The following is an 18,423-nucleotide window of genomic DNA, read 5'->3' on the forward strand; positions in this document are numbered from 1 at the left end:
ATTTTAATTTTATATAATTTTTAATTAGAATGTTGCATGATAATTAATATTTTATTATATGTTTTTAGTTTCTCTAATATAAAATTTATGTATATATATATTTAAATTAGAATGCTGAATATGCCATTCATCTTTGTATAAAAATACTTTTTTTTATAATATTGTATAATTACTTAATTAAAATTTTCAACTTCTTTTATTATTATATTTTTTTTGTTAATGGAAACATAATAATGCAAAATATATCATTATATAAATTCATTTCATAAACGTCTTTTAATAGAATTAAAAATTTTATTTATAAGTATGGTCATTTTTCTTATTTAAGTATATTTTTAAACCAATCAATTTAGTAAAATAAAGATTTTTATTTATAAATATGATAAATTTTTTAAAAAATAAAAATTATTTAAAATGAAAAATTGAATAATATAATGAATAATAAATGTTATATTGATTCGTTCATATTTTTATATGTATATTATAGATTATAGATAGGTTGTAAATAAATAAAAATAAAAATAATAAATTGTAAGGAGAGAAATGCATCCCTCATCTATATTGTGAATCCCTCCCCATAAACTGCAACAACTCAAATGTATCCAACCTAATTTACATCAAACCATTCTATACCAATTCCTCAACTATTGAAAGCAAAATCCATTAAATTTATATGAAGTTAAGCAATATTTTAAAATTTTGAAATAAAAATAATTTATATTCAATTACTATATATATATTTTTTTGAAAAAAAATACAATTATTTCATTTAACCATTGAGAACAAAACAAAATATACATCAATCAAAACTCTGTGCAAAAAATGTAGTAATAAAGTAGATATGTTTTTAGCTAATTACACAAACAAATCACATGTACGTAAACTAATTTTCGTCATTTCAGTTATGCCACAATTTACCTCGTTTATTTGAAATCAGCTAAAGTCGTCTCAACTAATATTTTAAAAAAATAACACTCAGGAATATGGAAATAAACTATCTATCTCTATAAAAACACAAGTTTAAAAAAAAGTTTTGAAATGAGGAAATATATTTTATTATTTTTATCATATTAATTAAACTTAAAAGTAATTATAATATTTAATTTAAAATTTAAAAATAAAATAGAAATTATGATCATTATAATTTAATAGAAGTTGTTATAACAAATTTAAAAATAAGGGAAAATATTTGGTATAGTGCCATTGAAGTTTTTAGACTCTACCAGTAAGGTTGGGGGTTAATAAGTGTCCTATAAGAGTATAGTAAAATATTAAAAAAATAGATATTTAACAAAAGAAGAAGAAGAGAAACATAAAGCTTTTTTGTGAAATAAAGAAGTACCAGCATATACAATATTCACCCTAAAAATAATTAGAATTTAAGTTACAATTATATTAATTTTAAAAAAGAATTATTACTTAATAAACTTTAAGCAAAAAAAATGTTGTGATAATTATAATTATAATTATAATAAAAAATAATATTAATTTGAAAAAAATAGTTAGATAAAGTCATAGTAATAATAAAATAAACTTATAGCTTAAATTATAATTACAATTACAATTATATACATATTGAAATTAAGATTTACTTTTAAAAATAAATACATTCATATTAAATTATATTTATTATTTAAAATTAAATTACTATTACAATATATAGATTAAAATTAGGATTTAATTTCTAGTAGTTCATAGTGGCCACTATTATTGATAACAATCATCAAACATGTTCTTCCATTGGTGTTGGAATTGTTTATATTGGTGTTGCTTGGGCTAGTCGCTAATGGTTGTACGAGGAACATAATTACTTCATTTTTAATATTTATTCACTATAAATACCATTATTTAATTAAAATTGTTCGTATTATTTCATAAATTTCTCTCATCATAAAATCAAATTTGATTTTACACTAATTATAATAAATAAGAATATAATATTTAAAAAATTTAAACTCACATGTCACATTAAAAGTTAATAAAATAAAAAAAATATAAAATTCACCTTAAATAGCGTAAATTAATGAACCCTCCTGAAAAACCTGAATCTTACTTTGCTCCGTAAAAAGTTCACAAATTCAACAATCCTAACTATTGAAAACAAGATCAACTAATATATATGTCAAACTTCACCCCACACAAAAATCTAAAAATTAAAATCATCTATATAATTTATATGAGAAATATTTAGTACACTATCAATTGAATTATTAAACTCCATAAACAGGATCAGAAAATTAATAGGTATTTTATAAGGGTATAATAAATTATTTAAAAAAAATAGAGATACATATTAATTTTTTAAGATTACTTGAACAATAAAAAAAATTACACTCCTATTATACCAAATACTCAACCTAAATATGTCGAATCGAATAAAAAAAAATCAAATGCTTAGTTGAGAGATAATAAACAAATAGGGAGTAGTGAGTTTGATAAAGAAAAAATAAAAATCAAATAGCGGCAGCTTCAGAAACAAATTCATATGATTATTATCTGTTTTCTTTTGCCTTTTAAGCATAACAGTATTGAAACAATCAAAATCAATGTTGTTTTTAACCTAAGGGACAAGAATCTGGTTCGAATTTTTATCTTAAAGGCTTTGTTTTCATAAAAAATAAGGAGTATTATTTTTGAAGTCCCCCTTCTGTAGGGACTGTTTACTTGTGTTGCAAGTAACAAACTGGACAAAGTGGCATAGCCCTTCTCACCTCAAGATGTTTACTAAGTTAATCTAATTAAATTGATCTTTCTTCTTCACTGTAACTAGATACATACATTAACTGCATTTTACATATCCTTGCTATATTGTCTGGACTAATTTCAATGCAGCATAAGCAGTTAACATTTTTAGTTCCGCAAATGGAGTTAAGAAACATCATGTGTTCTTAATATTTAAAAAGAATTAAAAATAAATAAGTGAAACACATTGAGGCATTTTTATTTCGTTCATGGAGTTAAATATCTCCACCGCCACTTTTCCAAATAATAGTCCTAAGAATAATGACATCTGCTATTTCCAATAAAATTTGACTCGTGACTCAAACCTCACCGGCCTCAACTGTGCTAGTTAGCTCTTGGTGCAGTAATACTATGCCATCATTTTTCATATGCCACAGGGAGCTTTAGAGTTCAGTGTGAATAATATGATCTCCAGTGGGTTCGGTAAGCTCAGCATTGTCTTTCCTGTCAATAAGAATAGAGCCTTTGTCGTGGGAACTGAGGCAGTCGGCTGAAGGATGAACAAGCCCGTAGCCGAAGCCTTGTGCAGAGTTGCAGTAGGTCTCAACTGTGCCATCTTTCTTCTCCAAGTTTACATTGCTTAGGACTAAATTGCTACAGGGAACAGTATTACTGCAGGCAAACTTGATTGCTTGCTTGCTTTTCGTTGTCCCACTAATGTTTCGGTATACAATCTGGCTTATTTGCACTGCTGATGTCTAACAAATAAAAAAAGAACAATGAATTCATGTGAGCAGTATTCTAATTGGATGAGAGGCTCTTTCAAGAATCGGGACTCTAATACAATCATCATACAGATACTGAGTAACTTGGATTACGCACCTGGTTTTGGCAGGTTGTTGGTGAATCACAGTAGAATTGATCAATAATGATGGGGTTAGCAACATCTTCCATCCTCACATTTTCGAAACGCACACCACGAACATAACCAGAACCACCCTATATCAAAGAATCACAAAGAGACAGATGTCATTCTCAAACCCGAAGTGTCTCTAACTACAAATTGTGTTCAAGCAAATATCAGATCTCATATCTTACTCATAAACAGCATCTAAATGTTAAAAGTATGCTACCAACTTGTCTTTTTCTCAGATATGTTCACAACTGAAGCCCCATATAGTCCTCTACTTTCTACTTCGCTAATACTGGCTAAATGCTTATTCTCATTGATAAACGACGCTAGGTTTACAAGATATGTCTCAAAATACCTGCCAAGTTTTAATCCTGACACCATTCGTAGTCTCCCTGAGTAATGCTGTATCCAAGACCACGTTTGTGACAATGCCCACCGAGTTATCCTCCCCAAGGCTTCCAATGCTAAGTGGCCAAATTTTTCATAAAATAGGAATAAGGAAAGAAATGAAACATATAACTAGTTTACACTGTACCATGTGTCTCTCTCAAGTAGATCTAGAAACAGTCGGTAGAATTAGTTAATAGAATCTAACTGGAAGTTCGGAACATACCTGACTCCATGTCCTGGTCCACAATATATTCTCTTCATCTTGATAGTCGATGAACCATTGACAATTGAGATGCAATCATCACCTGAATTTCATATACAGTCAGCATGATTGTTTAACCAGTCAGTATGCACACATGTAATAAGTTGAATTATAATTTTTTTAACTCATCCTTTCAGCTTCATTGTTAGGCTTTATTTGTTTGGTGTTTTTTCTTTTCCAATAGAAAGTGTAAAACAAAACTTAAAAATGAACTAAAAACAAGAGACAAATATCAGAAAGTAAAAGCACCAATCTTGCTAGGAAAGACAAAAGATCTAACAACCTGTTCCTATTTTGCAGTCTTGAAGAACAATATTAGTTGATTTAGTGATGTGGATTCCATCAGTGTTTGGACTGTCTCCAGGACATGTGACTTTAACACCAAATACTCGAACAGCTTCAGACTTTGAAATGACGAAATTCATCTGTTGGCTGTTCTGAATAGTAAGGCCTTTCACCTTAATAGATGAGCTTGAATCTATAGTCAGTGCCTGCAACAAACTCATATATTAAATCTAATTCGAGATTTTTTGCTAGTTCAAGTGCAAAATCATGGCATGCTACTTATTGGAAGCATGAGTTTTATAATTGTGGAAACAGAGCCTTACTGTCGGTGCCCCTCTGCAAGGCTGCCAAAGAAAAAGCAAACAGAAAAGGAAACACACATGTTACATTCTATTTGTTTGACTCGTAACTTGAGCATGAAAGAATTTTAAAGAGAATCATAAGAATTACATTTGACTTGTTCTTTTTGCAAGAAGCTGCCCACCATTTGCTGCCTGATCCATCGATAACTCCTTTTCCTCGGAATGCTACTCCCTGCAGCTTAGAAAAATCAAGCCACAGTCTAGGAAGATCTGGGTCCCAATTCTTGGGTTCATCTGGGGCCACTATTGTTCCATCAATCTGTATAATAACAATAATGATTATGATTTAAGAACAAATGTATAATATATATATATGACTGCTATTAAAGTTAAAAAGTAATATGAAGTTATGAACATGGAATTATTATCCAAGATCATTTAACATGGATAAAGATAATTGAGATGTTATTTCATGTGTTTAGCTTGACGTACACTGAAATTACCTGAACAATCAACCTCTCTGCACATGGCCCCTTAAACTTTGTAGCATTAACTAAATAACGACGTCCAGGAGGAACCAATAAAACTGATTTTCGAGTAGAGCATGCTGTGTCCCATGCTTTTCTAAAAGCCTGATGTAGAAAACATTGCCGATTTATCAAATGAGAAATTAGCTTACTTCTATGACAATGAAATTCTATTTGGCTAAAAGTAATAACGCCAAGCATGAATTTCCCGACAGCATGCATATATATCTATTTTCTCAATCCTTGAGAATTGTTATGCTTCAGATCCCCCATGGAAACAGCGACAACAAACTACTGCCCAAACCATAAAGGTAGAGCTTTCAATGTGTCCTAAAAAAACCATAAAGGTAATTTCAGGAGTCGGAAAAAGTACATAATATATATATATATACCTGAGTGTCATCAGAAACTCCATCTCCAACTGCTCCAAAGCTATCCACATTCACAAGAACCTTGCCACCATGTTCACTTGTCCAAGATGGGGACTCAAGAAAGTCTGTATCTTCTTCTGCAATGTCCATGTCTTCAAGTTCTTCAAGTATGTTAAACTTGTCATATACCACGTTTCCTGCAACTCCATATGCTGCTATCAATAAACCAAGAACGGAAACAAGGAATAATTTAGCCATAATTTGTTCTGTTTTGTTTGTTTGGGAGATTGATTTAGTTGTATAAATGCAATAAGACATTGATTTAATTTATATATGCAGATTAGTTTAGGAAATGAATGGTTTTGAGAGCTATCTGTCTTGGCTTAAAAGTAGACTAAGGTGCTACATTTTCTACATGCCCACACTTAAAGTACAAGGGAAATTTTATTTTAAAGTTCTTTGCTTTACTCTTCAACCAGTTGCCAAAGTTCACCAGTCAAATGTTATGTATTTAGTACAATCTATCTCTCATTCATATCAGTGGATAAAAAAATTAGCAGAGGAAAGTAGATATATATATATATTAACTCAATTTTATAAAATGAAAAATGAAATATCACCAAGCATGCATGCAGGGATATATTTAACATGAAATATGGCAATACATACCTACATAGAAAATTTTTTGCAACTACCTAAAAAGAAAATTGAATTAGCGAATCAGGGGAGAAAAAAGATTCTTTCCTGTTACAAGCCAAGAGCGTCAAGCTAAAGTAACTGCATTTTGGAAGATTAAGCAGAAGATGCAGACTTCACAAACAGGTTTCAGTTTCATGTAAATAAAAGGGGAACAAGCTCAAGTGTTGTCCCCAAGTTCTCAGTTGGATGAAACAGCAACTCTACAATGACCCTAAATCTTAGATACCTTACAGAATTGACCCCTCCTGGTGTCTGTTCTTCAGTTTCACAGAGCAGACCTGCGAGGCCAACAATAACATATATCATACATGCAAAATACTAACGTTCTGGGCAAATTCCATAAAAGGATTTCATTAAGTTAAATACCAACTTTCCCTCTTTGGCCAACCCTGCATGATTACACCCACTTAAAAGACGTAAAGATGTCACTTCATCTGGTATCAGACCCTTATGCACCATTGCACACCTTCTCTCCCCATCCCGTTTTCTGCATATCCATTGATTATAGATGTGAAACAGAAGACATTAGGAATAGGAAGTGTCTCAAAAACCAGGCGAGAGAGTTCAGAATGGGAACATCTTGAATACCCCATCAATAAGAGACCATGAAACCTCAATATCAGATTCAATAGCCAGATTTTATAGCAAAACAGTGCACGAGCACGCAGATTCGGCTGTGAGTGCCTGAGGGGAGGGGGTATCCTCAATTTTTTTCAAGATTTCTATATTTGGAGAGCATTGGGAGGATTCCATTATTTTATATCCATGGCAAAACATATGCAGAATATGTCAAACACAGATATTTTAAGAAAAATGAAGAATTAAAGCATCATAAGAACATAGAATTAAGGGTGCAAGCATCTCATTAATCCTTCATCAAACATTAAACCATATCTCAAACAAATATTCAGTGGTACCACAGTGCCACAAAGAGGTTATTAAGGAGATACAAACACCAAACTTATCTTTGGCGTACATATCAATTAGCGCTGACTGAATATCCCCCTACTTTCGTAACAAAAGACTGACTTTGCCTGCCAAAGGAAATATCCCCCTCTTCTACTGGATAAATTCAAGAACCTCAAGAAAGAATGAATTAAAGGGTTTTTTTTTTTACCGCAGAAATGCATCCTCTTAACTAATTCAAGAGCATCAGACAGCACATCACTCTCGGAATATGCAGGAATGATTGAATCCCATGATATCAAATTAAAATGCCGGTCAGGCAATTGATCAAACAACTTCAAGGCCACGTTACCGTCCCATATGCAGATGAAGATTCATAAGTGAGCTTCCAATAAACAAAGTCAATCCGAACCCAAGTGAAATCACCCTGCAATGAACTTGAATTCCTTCCATATAAAACCCTCCACTCCCACAAGCAGTTATCACATAAGAAAATGTAGGACCAAAAGACCAGTTTCTTTGACTCACCATCTCGATATATTGTTGGAAATTTGATGAAGGGACGAATTGAAACAGAAGCAAAAATAGATAAAAATTGAGTGAAAACAAGATGAACTAGTGGTTCATTAACACGAAAGGATTATGAATCTGATCAGCTCAAATCCAATGAAGGCCAAGTAAATCTAAGTAAGATTGAATAGGACAAAGACTTTATTACTAATGTACTAGATGCGCACCCGACCAAAAAGAAAATCAAGATTCATTTTCCTGTTTTAAAGAAACTGAATTTTGATTTAATTTTATTGTTTCAGACAATTTCAAAAAATTCAAGAAACCAAATTTTGATTCAATTTTACTGTTTCGGACAATTTCAAAATGAAGAAAATTAAGATTTCAAATTTTAGACATCTTGGTCCAAGAAACCAAATCTTGCTGTTAACGCACATTGAATTTCATATATGAGCTTGAACGACCCAATTTCGAGAGCAAATGGATCAAAAGATGTCTACAAGCCCATCCTGAAACTTGAAAAGTAATTTAATTGAATATTAGACCAATATATCAAAGTGGCCTAAATTGTAAAATATTTAAGTTACAGGTTCAATTTTATTTTTTTAGCCTAATGAGCCCATTTAATTCATTTGGCTGAATTCTCATTAAAAGTCCACACTTAGAATTATTTTATTTTTTTATTTGACAGTTGTCATGTTAGTTATTCAATTTGGGTTAGAAAAACTTATTTTGGGGGCCTACAAGTAGCATGAATGTTCATTCTTATACACATACATACAATTGATTTATGTTTTTTTTGAGTTAATAATAATTCTCGTTGAGTTTTTCTTCAATAATTGCTCTTGAGTTTATTTTAAAAGTTATTTTAACAAATTTTCAGGTTGTGGGAACCATCTTCAAGCTTTTTCTTGCCAAGATTTTTTCTTGGAAGGGGAATTAGAGCCATTGAAATGAATTGTGGATTCTTAATGTTTCTAAGGCTTCTTAGGACATCATCTTCTCTTTTATATCTTTAATTTATCGTTTCTTGCTGTTTTGGCTTACTAATTTTATTGATTTTCGTTCTAAGTTAAAGTTGCTTCAAAAAAGACGTTCTCCTATCTTGTTCCATCAAGAAACACATTAAAATTAGGAGTTTTAATATTTTCTTGTTGTTTCAAACATTTTTGCACAAAACAATTTGCTTTTGTCTTTAAAATCACTTCTATCAAATCCGTTTGTGTTTTTTTTTCAAATCTGGTTGGGGCGTTTTCTTGAGGCCCAAGGATGATTTCTTTCCATCCAAGAAACCCTAATTCATTCTCTTTTGGACTCTTTACCAGCCGGTTCATCTCTCTTTTATTTTAATTTTGTTTGACTCTCCTTTGTGACAACTAATCTATTTTTGTTGTTTCTCATTTCAATTTACGTTCGTCTAGAGATCTAGGATAAGTCTGCGACTTTGACAAACTTTACGATCCGCTTCCGCATTCATCTATCTCATTCTTTATCAGATTACATGAATTATAAAGCTTAAATAAGCTAAAAATAATAATAAAATAATTACAACTTGGCTTAATCTAGTGATTAGATTCGTATAACTTTTTTTTTCATTGGTTGGTTTCTGTCTAATCATCTGCCAAAATGTCTAATCAAAATTTATCACAGTTTCAGTGCAAGCTGGCAACTTGTAGAGTGAAGAGCTCGCATGTGAGCTCTCAAGTTTAGTGAGCTCGTAGTCTTGGTGAGCTCATATATTTGGTGAGCTTGCAGTCTGGGTGAGCTCGCACTTTTTGGTGAACTCACAGTTTTGTATAGCTCGCATATTTGGTGTAACAACCCGGTCTTGACCCTAATCGGAATAGTGGTTTCGGGACCACAAATCCGAGTAAAAAAATATTTTAATATTATTTTTCGTGTTTATTATATATAAATTTGATGTTGTGAAAATTTCGTGAATTAATTTTGTTGTTTGTGTGTTTAATTTAACAAAAGTATCTAACTGCATAAAATGTGAAATTTGCATATTAATGTGTAAAGTGTTTATTTGATAATGACTTTTTAATATGAGGTCCTTAAAGGGCAATTAGTCTATTTTAAAGGACAGTGGAAGGTAATGGTCAAAAGTGACCTTAATTTATATTGTTTTGTTTGTTTATTTTTAAGGTTATTTTAGTAAAAGGTTAATAAATTATTATATGCTAAAAATTTAACTAAAAGAATGCCATGTTCATCTTTGTGATTGCCGAAACTCAAAGAAAAGAAATAGGAAAAAAAGTTAAGAACATTCGGTCACTTGGAAGCTCAAATTCAAGGTATGTTTTGTTTGGTTTTTGATAATTTTTATGTTTTTGAGATAGTTGCTTCGAGTACTATCCGACCCATGCTTGAATTTTTGATTTTCATGAATATTTTGAGCTATGCCATTGATGAATAATTGTGTTTTGTGATGTTTGATAATGGATAATGAAAGATATGTTTTAGATTAATATGTTTTGTATTGGAATTTTAGTGAAATTGAGTAAATAGGGCTAAATTGTGAAATTAAATTTTTGGGGGACTAAAATGTGAAACAAATGAAATGTGTGGACTAGTATGAAGACAAGGAACATTCGGCCCTAGCTTAGTGAGGGCAAATTTTGTGTATTTTGTGTTTTGTGCAAAAAGGACTAAATTGCAAAAAGTGTAAAATGTTAGGGGCAAAATAGTAATTTTCCCATTTATATATTTTTGGACTTAATTGAATGTTTTTATGAATAAAAAGGTTAAATTTGATTATGTTTAGATCAAGAAACGAAGAAAATAGATTTGGATCGGGGAAAAACGAAAGTAATCAAATAGTCGATTGTGTCCGCTGATATCCGAGGTAAGTCTATTAGCAATTAAAATTTATTATATTAATATTTATTCATGTATACTAATTGTATTTGGTGTTGAGCTATAATTAAAAGTATATTGATTGAATAAATTTTGAAGTATGGATGATATTTACATATATAGCATGTTCGAATATACAAGTATAATCTTGTATAGATTTATGGGTTGAAATAAAGGTAAGAAATGTATAAGAGTATAGTTGATATTCGAATAAGCATGTATATATATATGTATATATATAAAACTAGAATATATATACATATATATATATATATATATAAAAGTTATTGAAATTAGTTAAAGTATGAATGTTGCATAGGTATAAATTCTTGATTTTAATCAAAGGAATATAATATATATATATGGTGCGAATATATATATGTAGGTATATATATGTATAAACTCTTGGATTTATTTAAATTTATGTAACCCATGATTGTATGAGAAGTTTCAAATAGATATGTATATGTGAATTGTAATTTATATGTATATGCTATATTTGAATAAGTATGCTTACATATATGTATATGTTCTTGTAATGAATTTTAAGTATGAGTGTTATATATATATATGCATAAATGAAGTTCGAATATGTACATATATATATAAATGTACATCTATTGTATATTTGATGAGCTAAAATTAAAAGTATATGTATTGAAATTAGGCATGGAATTATATATTGATATACATGGTTGAATGTATATATATATGTTTAAGATTTGCATTGAATTAAAAGTATAAATTTTAAATGCTTGTATGATTCGAACATGGACTACAAATTTTTCTTGGGATAGAGTTGAGATTGTGAATTATATATAAATGTTATGAACGTGTGTTGCTATTAAGAAATATACGAGAAATCATCCTTGTATCTGTGAAATTGAGATTTTCAGGCTAAGCGCCTAGCAGGCTTAATGCCGGTGAATTTTTCAAACTTTAAGTCTAGCAGGCTACGTGCCGGTGATCTGAATCAGGTTATAAACCTAGTAGGCTACGTGCCGGTGATCTGAATCAGGCTATAAGTCTAGCAGGCTATGTGCCGTTGAATCTGTTTAATTAAGTGATTGTATACATTGAATATATATGTATATGATTTGGTTATTTATATTGGATTAATATATGAACATCTGTTGCTATGTTTTTGATGAGCATATAAAAGCTCGAATCTTTGTGTCTGGTGAGTATAGATATCTATCCGTTCGGCATATGTGAACTAAAGTATATATATATGTGCATTCGGCACATGTGGTTGATAAGTATAATTATTTGCTATTGACATATGTATATGAAGATCATAAACATGCATTCAATGAAATGCAATGATAAGTATATTTGGAATTTATATATGCGATTAATGATGATGTATATAACTTGATTTTTAGGTATATAATGATAATACAAATGATCGTTTATATGTATTTTGGATATGCTATAAACTTACTGAGCTATAGAAGCTTACTTTGATTGTTTTTGTTTATAGATTTTGGAGACGCGTTACGAGTTCGGGGATCGTCAGCTTAGTCTATCACACTATCGACTTCTTTTTGTATTTTGTTAACAGTTTGAACTTGATCTTATGGCATGTATAGGTTTGAGTATGATTTTGGTTAGATTTGGATTGTATAATATAATTAGCCATGTGAATATGGTTTAATTTCTATGTTTGTGATCAGTTTGGTTTTTTTTTTAAAAAAAGAAATGGTTGTGTCTGTTCGGTAATGCCTCGTAACCCTAATTCGGCGACGGATATGGGTTAGGGGTGTTACATTTGGAGCTCGAAGTTTGCATGGATGGTCATTTCGCAACACTCCTCCTTGACCTCCATGCTTCCACTCCAATATCATAACTCAACTTTTCAAAGCTCATCTTCCCAAGAGGTTTTGCTAAAATGTCAGCCAACTAATCTTGTGAACTATAGTGAACTTGTAATGCCCCAAAATCTTTAACTTTTGTTTTGGCTCAATTTTGTTGTTAGTTGTCACTTGCTTCGGTGGTTCAGTATCTTCAATGTGGGTTGAAGGTCACTAGTTTGAGTCTCTGCATGGGAAGGGGGCTTTTTGTTTTGCTAAATATTTGGGGGCTGCTTAATTGGAGTGTTAGTGTTTAAGTTGAACTCCATTTAATTTGTAGGGGTTTAATTATTGTTGGATTTTAATTAGTAAATTAAAGGGTTAGTTTTTATTTTAGCAAAACCATTTTACCATGTTCCTGCTTTTGTTGTTTTTTATTTTCACAATTTGTTCTTGTTTCTTTTATTTTGTTTTTCTTCCAAGTCCCCACGCCGCCATTCTTCTCTAGAGATGTTCTTGGATTTTCTTTTCTTTGTTCTTTTCTGTTCTTTCATTCTTTCTTTTCACAACATCGCTCTTAGTCCTTCTGCTGTGCATTTCGTTCTTGGCGTCGGTGGTTTGTGTGGGTGCTCTTGAATCTTTTTTTTTTGTATTGTAAGTGGGGTTTTTCCTTACTTTTTCTTTCTTTCTTTTCTCATTTAATTGTTGGGTTGGAAGCGTTTCTTATGTTAATCAATTGCGTTTTAGGTGAGGTTCGAGAGGCGATTGATCTCGCGACAATTTAGAATTGTTGGTTAACTACTATTTTTCAAAAAGTAAGAAGTGCATTTGAGGTTTAATGTCGAATATTGATGTTAGTACGTTGAAGTTACTTTTGTCGTTTATGGTGAATTGGGTTCAATAAATCATTTTAATGGATGTTTTTATGTCGTGTCTAGGTTATGGTTCTCAAGAGTAAATTCGTATTAAAATCAGACCAGGTGTATATCGAAAAACACAAAAAAAATGATCGAAAAAAGCCAAAAAAGTTTACTGTCGACGCCATACGGCCATGTGCCAAGCTGTGTGGTAAGCCGTGTGTGACACATGGCTATGTGACAGACTGTGTGCTGGATCGTGTGGGCCCAAAATTCTAAAATTTCCCCTATGGTTATATATGACATTTCGATCGATCGTAGGTCTTCCATGGCGTCTGTTTGTGATCTGATAAGCTATAAAACATGAAATTCGGTCATTTGTTAGTACTAAGTCTATTATCTGTTGAGTATTCAAAATGGTATATAATTAGTAAACTTTGGCTATGTGAAATCTGAGAAACTATTATTTATGCTCAATATTTGTTATCTTATGCATGTATTTTGGAAACATGTCTGACATCTGTTATAATCTGTTTCTATATTTGGGATGGGTTATGATATGTGGAGGAAGTGCTTTTGTAAAAGGCGATACCTCATCTATTTATTTGGCAGCCCAGTTGCAGCTACTCTGTAAAGGGTCCTATCGACACTAAGTGGTATGTAGGGTTGGATGAGTGTTTTTATATGTGACACCCCTAATTTGACCCTAGTCAGAAAGTGGTTTCGGGACCACAAAATCGAGTTACAAAAATAATTAATTGTTATATTCTATGCTTATTATTTGTGAATAAGTATGTGTGAAAATTTCATGCTTTAATTTTGTCATTTGGATGTGAAATTTAGCTAAAAAGGGCATATTTGAGAAACTTTAAAAATATGATAGGCAAATGTCCAAGTGATTAAAATGTTAAACTATTAAAGTTGTGGGTTTGCATGTCAAAGTACCCAAAATTTGACTAGTGGCCAGCCATGCTATGGGTTAAAATGTATTATAAACATTTTATGTTAGTGTTTTATGTTAGAATTAATAAAATAAAGAACATGGGTAATAAAATAATAGTGGTTAGTAGGGGAGAAACAAAAAAATGAGCTAGGTTGCTCCTCCATTGCCGTGAATGGAAGGAAGAAGAAGAGGGGAAGTTCGGCCAAGGTGGTTCTTGAGATTAAGGTATGTTCAATGTTGCTTTTGGAGGTTTACACATCCTTTGGAGGGTTAGCCTACTTCTATTTATCTCATGGATGAAATTAGAGTTGTTGGAGAGTTAGGATTCGGCTAAGAGGCTTCAAAATTTTAGTTGATGCCTTGATACTACTAGCATGTTAGCTATATGGATGTGTTAAGTTACTTGAAATGCTAGATAAATTTGAACTCCCTACCAAATTCTTTAGGCAACCCATGTTAGAAATTTCGGTATTGAGATGTCTAGATCTTTCGGCCATTGTAGCTATGGAGGAATAAAGTTTTTGTTTCTTGTTAAATTGGATGAATCTTGTTGTATGAGTGCTTGAACAAACTATGATTAAATGGATGCATAGATTCAAAGTGGGAAGAAATGGGCTATTATATTTGATGCTAATGCCGAATATGAAGATGATGAACTTGAATAAATAATATTCAGCTAGCATGATAAGTTATGAAATATTAAGTAGATGATATAATTGATTGATGAAGTGGCTAATAGGGATTTCTAATGAAATTGTTGCCAAGGCCGAATGTATCATGAAGTAAATAAAAAAAATTCTAAATGTGCATTATGTGCTTATATGCGTATTCGGCCAGGGAAGTTTGACATGAAACTTTGATAGGTTTGAGAGATGAATGACCGAATGAGCTAGAGGTTATGTATGGATGAATTTTATGCACATGTGTGTGTGTGGCATTAGTAGCTAATGGCATTCGGCATTGTTTAATTAAAATTAGAAATGAATGCTTGAAAGTTAAATAGGTCGCTCTAATGACCAAATATGCTAAAAGCTAATATATGGACAAATGATACGAATGAATTGGTTTTTGAAATGTATATGGTTGCCGTATGTATGTGTTTGATTGAGAAGTAAACTTGTTTGATTTAGCTCAAGAGCCTAGAGGATCAAAGTTGGATAAGGGAAAAGAAAAAAGTGATCGAAGAGCCGTCGTAATCGTTCGGCAACTTCCGAGGTAAGTTTTAAGTGATTAAACGTTGAGTAAATTCAATCATAATAGGACATAATGAGTTGATTTAATAAGATATGATGTGGCCATGATATGTCTTAAACTCAAATGGTAAGTTCATAAGTGTTTGGACTTGGAAATTTAAGAGCAAATTGTAATAAATTGCTTTGGACAGCAGCAGTAACGTGATTTTAGAAAATCACTATAAATTGTTGGTGTGGAATTATAGGCTGAATAAAATATGTAATCAAAGCTTAGTTAGTCTAGTTTCTTATAAAAGAGACCGTGTAAGCAAAGAAATTGCCTATAAAGAGATATTTAAAGTTGTGCGGGACTGTGTCAGAATGACTCCGAAATCCCCTGTTCTGTTTTTAGAAAATCATTATAAATTGTACAAAAATGGTTATAAGATAAAATTTATATGCTTAGACTCCTTAATGAGTCTAGTTTCAAATGAAATCAAATGAAACACATTTTGAATTCTGTAAAATGATAAATTTGATTCGTAGTGAAGAGTGGTCAGATTAGTCAAACAGTGAAACAGGGGAAACTTTAAGAAAAATCTGGTATTGATTGGCCAAACCTAAAATTCTGGAAATTTTATGGATGGAAGATATACGAGTTTATATTCAGGAAAAATTAACGGCAAGTGATTTGGAGTTTTGTAGCTCCGGTTATATATAATTTAGTGACCATTGCTCAGGAAAACAGCTCGTAGTGAATATGTGATTTTGTTGTAAACATGGATAAAACTTGTTTTAGTTGCTCATAAGCTAGTGATTAAACCCATACTTGAATTCTAAATCGTGATATTGTAAGCTTATGAGTATTCTAATATGAAATGATAGTATGGCGTAAAATTAAATTATTCATTGGAAAGTGATGGATGTAGATTCGGCCAAGACCAAGTCTGTACATGATAGTATATGTGGTATGTGAAGTATATTTGAATAAATGTGAAAGTGTATATATGTGATAAGGCCTAATAGCCGATGTGATGAATGTGAAAGTGTATATATGTGATAAGGCCTAATAGCCGATGTGATGAATGTGAAAGTGTATATATGTGATAAGGCCTAATGGCCGATGTCATGAATGTGAAAGTGTATATATGTGATAAGGCCTAATGGCCGATGTGATGAATGTGAAAGTGTATATATGTGATAAGGCCGAATGGCCAATGTGATGAATGTGAAAGTGTATATATATGTGATAAGGCCTAATGGCCGATGTGATGAATGTGAAAGTGTATATATATGTGATAAGGCCTAATGGCCGATGTGATGAATGTGAAAGTGTATATATGTGATAAGGCCTAATAGCCGATGTGATGAATGTGAAAGTGTATATATGTGATAAGGCCTAATGGCCGATGTGATGAATGTGAAAGTGTATATATGTGACAGGGCCGAGTGGCCAACGTGATGGATGTGAAAGTGTATAAATGTGATAAGTCCCGAAGGGCATTTGTGTCAGTACTATATCCGGGTTAAAACCCCGTAGGCTTTATGCCAGAATATTATCACTGATTAATGTCCGTAAGCTTCGTGCTCGTACTATATCCGAGCTCTAAAGACCCGATGACTACGTGTGGAGATTTTGTCCGGGTAAGACCCGATAACTTCGTGTGGAGATTATGTCCGGGTAAGACTTCGTAATAAGAATTGCTTATAAATATATTCAATGTGAAAGGTTAAACAGGTATGTACTCCAAGTTTATATGTGAGCTTGATTTGCACTAAATCATAAGGTAGTTATGTGATGCATACGAGAGCAATCTATGAGACTATTCCTATGATTATGTGACATCGGATCAGTGTGAGAGGTTATGTGAAATCATACGATATATCTATGTCACTTGAGCTCACTTTTATGTGAAAGTTTATCTACCTATTGTATATGATGAGATGTGCATATTCGGTAAAGGGATGGTATGCCCGAAGGAAGAGTGAAATAAAATACGAACAACTATGTTATAATTTGATTGTTATCTATTGACACTGCTTAAAACTTACTAAGCATTGTAATGCTTACTCCGTTTACTCTGTTTCCTCTGTTTTATAGATCTCATTGCGAAGCTACAGGCTCGGGGATCGTCAGCAACTAGTCACACTATCACTATCCACTGCTTGTTACTGTTATGTTTAGAACTATTTTATGGCATGTATAGAATAGACTAGTGGCGGAAGAATATTTTGGTTAATGTATATAAGCCATGCGAAAATGGCATCTTTTGAATGTTTACTTAGTGAAGTTTAAATTTTATCTCTGGCTGTGCTTAGTACTTATTTAAATGAATGATCTTTATTTCAAGAAAAAGTTTAAAATTTTATTGTTCTGACATGAGTTACAAGTCCGGTAATGCCCCTTACCTATTCCGGCGACGGTTACGGGATAGGGGTGTTACATTATACCCATATGGTGTGTTGGGATGGTCTGAGTTGGTGTGTAGCGGTTAGGGGTAAGATTATATATCTGTATCTATTCTGCTCCGTTATGTATCTGTTTCTGATAAATCTGCATGATATGCATTAACTGTTTTAAGTTATTTGTTATGCATTGAGTTTCGAAAGCTCATTTTCTATTTGACTGATATTTTCAGGTAGTCCTCAAACTTAGGCGGGACGGTGCAATCGGGAGCTCGGTTAATGTCATAATCTATTTAAATTTGATTTTATTTTAAATTTTGGGATTTGGGTTCTATAAATTTTGGACTCTCTTGACTTTTTAAACTGTTTTAGATTTTAAAACTTTATTTTTGTATTTTTCTTAATACTGTTTAAATGTTTTATATGATGAAACTCGTTTTTTCTGCAAAAATTAAAGGCTTTCAAACAAAAAACCATGTTTCTCAATTATTCATTTTTAAGGAGTTTCCGCTATGAAAATTATAAGCTTTTGGAAATTAAAAAAAT

At 31.7% G+C, this 18,423-nt stretch overlaps 1 protein-coding gene across 29 annotated transcripts; it reads right to left on the bottom strand.

The window, feature by feature from the left end:
• Positions 1-2,735: 2,735 nt before the first annotated feature.
• On the bottom strand, positions 2,736-8,264 carry LOC107922404 (probable polygalacturonase At1g80170). Of its 29 annotated transcripts, none has more exons than XM_041087366.1 (13): positions 7,866-8,263; positions 7,020-7,774; positions 6,798-6,918; positions 6,658-6,709; positions 5,754-5,944; positions 5,338-5,466; positions 4,983-5,153; positions 4,856-4,876; positions 4,531-4,738; positions 4,209-4,290; positions 3,951-4,059; positions 3,565-3,681; positions 2,736-3,440 (listed from the first exon to the last, which is right to left on the bottom strand). In XM_041087366.1, the coding sequence occupies exons 5-13, from the start codon at positions 5,880-5,882 to the stop codon at positions 3,126-3,128; spliced, it is 1,281 nt and encodes a 426-aa protein (XP_040943300.1). In that variant the 5' UTR covers positions 5,883-5,944; positions 6,658-6,709; positions 6,798-6,918; positions 7,020-7,774; positions 7,866-8,263; the 3' UTR covers positions 2,736-3,125. The 29 variants fall into 29 exon arrangements, with proteins under 29 accessions (XP_040943300.1, XP_040943302.1, XP_040943295.1 ...); XM_041087368.1 differs by lacking the exon at positions 7,020-7,774 and adding an exon at positions 6,402-6,427 and having other exon boundaries at positions 7,866-8,242; XM_041087361.1 differs by having other exon boundaries at positions 6,802-6,918; positions 7,549-7,764; positions 7,866-8,242.
• Between the last annotated feature and the right edge of the window lie 10,159 nt (positions 8,265-18,423).

Source organism: Gossypium hirsutum, chromosome D01 (genome assembly GCF_007990345.1).
Source record: "Gossypium hirsutum isolate 1008001.06 chromosome D01, Gossypium_hirsutum_v2.1, whole genome shotgun sequence".
Classification (NCBI taxonomy): Eukaryota; Viridiplantae; Streptophyta; class Magnoliopsida; order Malvales; family Malvaceae; genus Gossypium; species Gossypium hirsutum.

Bases quoted from the DNA above. Each gene is read 5' to 3' on its own strand.
- LOC107922404 (XM_041087352.1), bottom strand. From the start codon at position 6,050: ATGTCTTATTGCATTTATACAACTAAATCAATCTCCCAAACAAACAAA. The intron at 5,467-5,753 runs GTATATATATAT...TTTCTACATCAG, and splicing joins GAGTTTCTGATGACACTCAG to GCTTTTAGAAAAGCATGGGA. The intron at 4,739-4,855 runs GTAAGGCTCTGT...AGTTTGTTGCAG, and splicing joins CTTGCAGAGGGGCACCGACA to GCACTGACTATAGATTCAAG.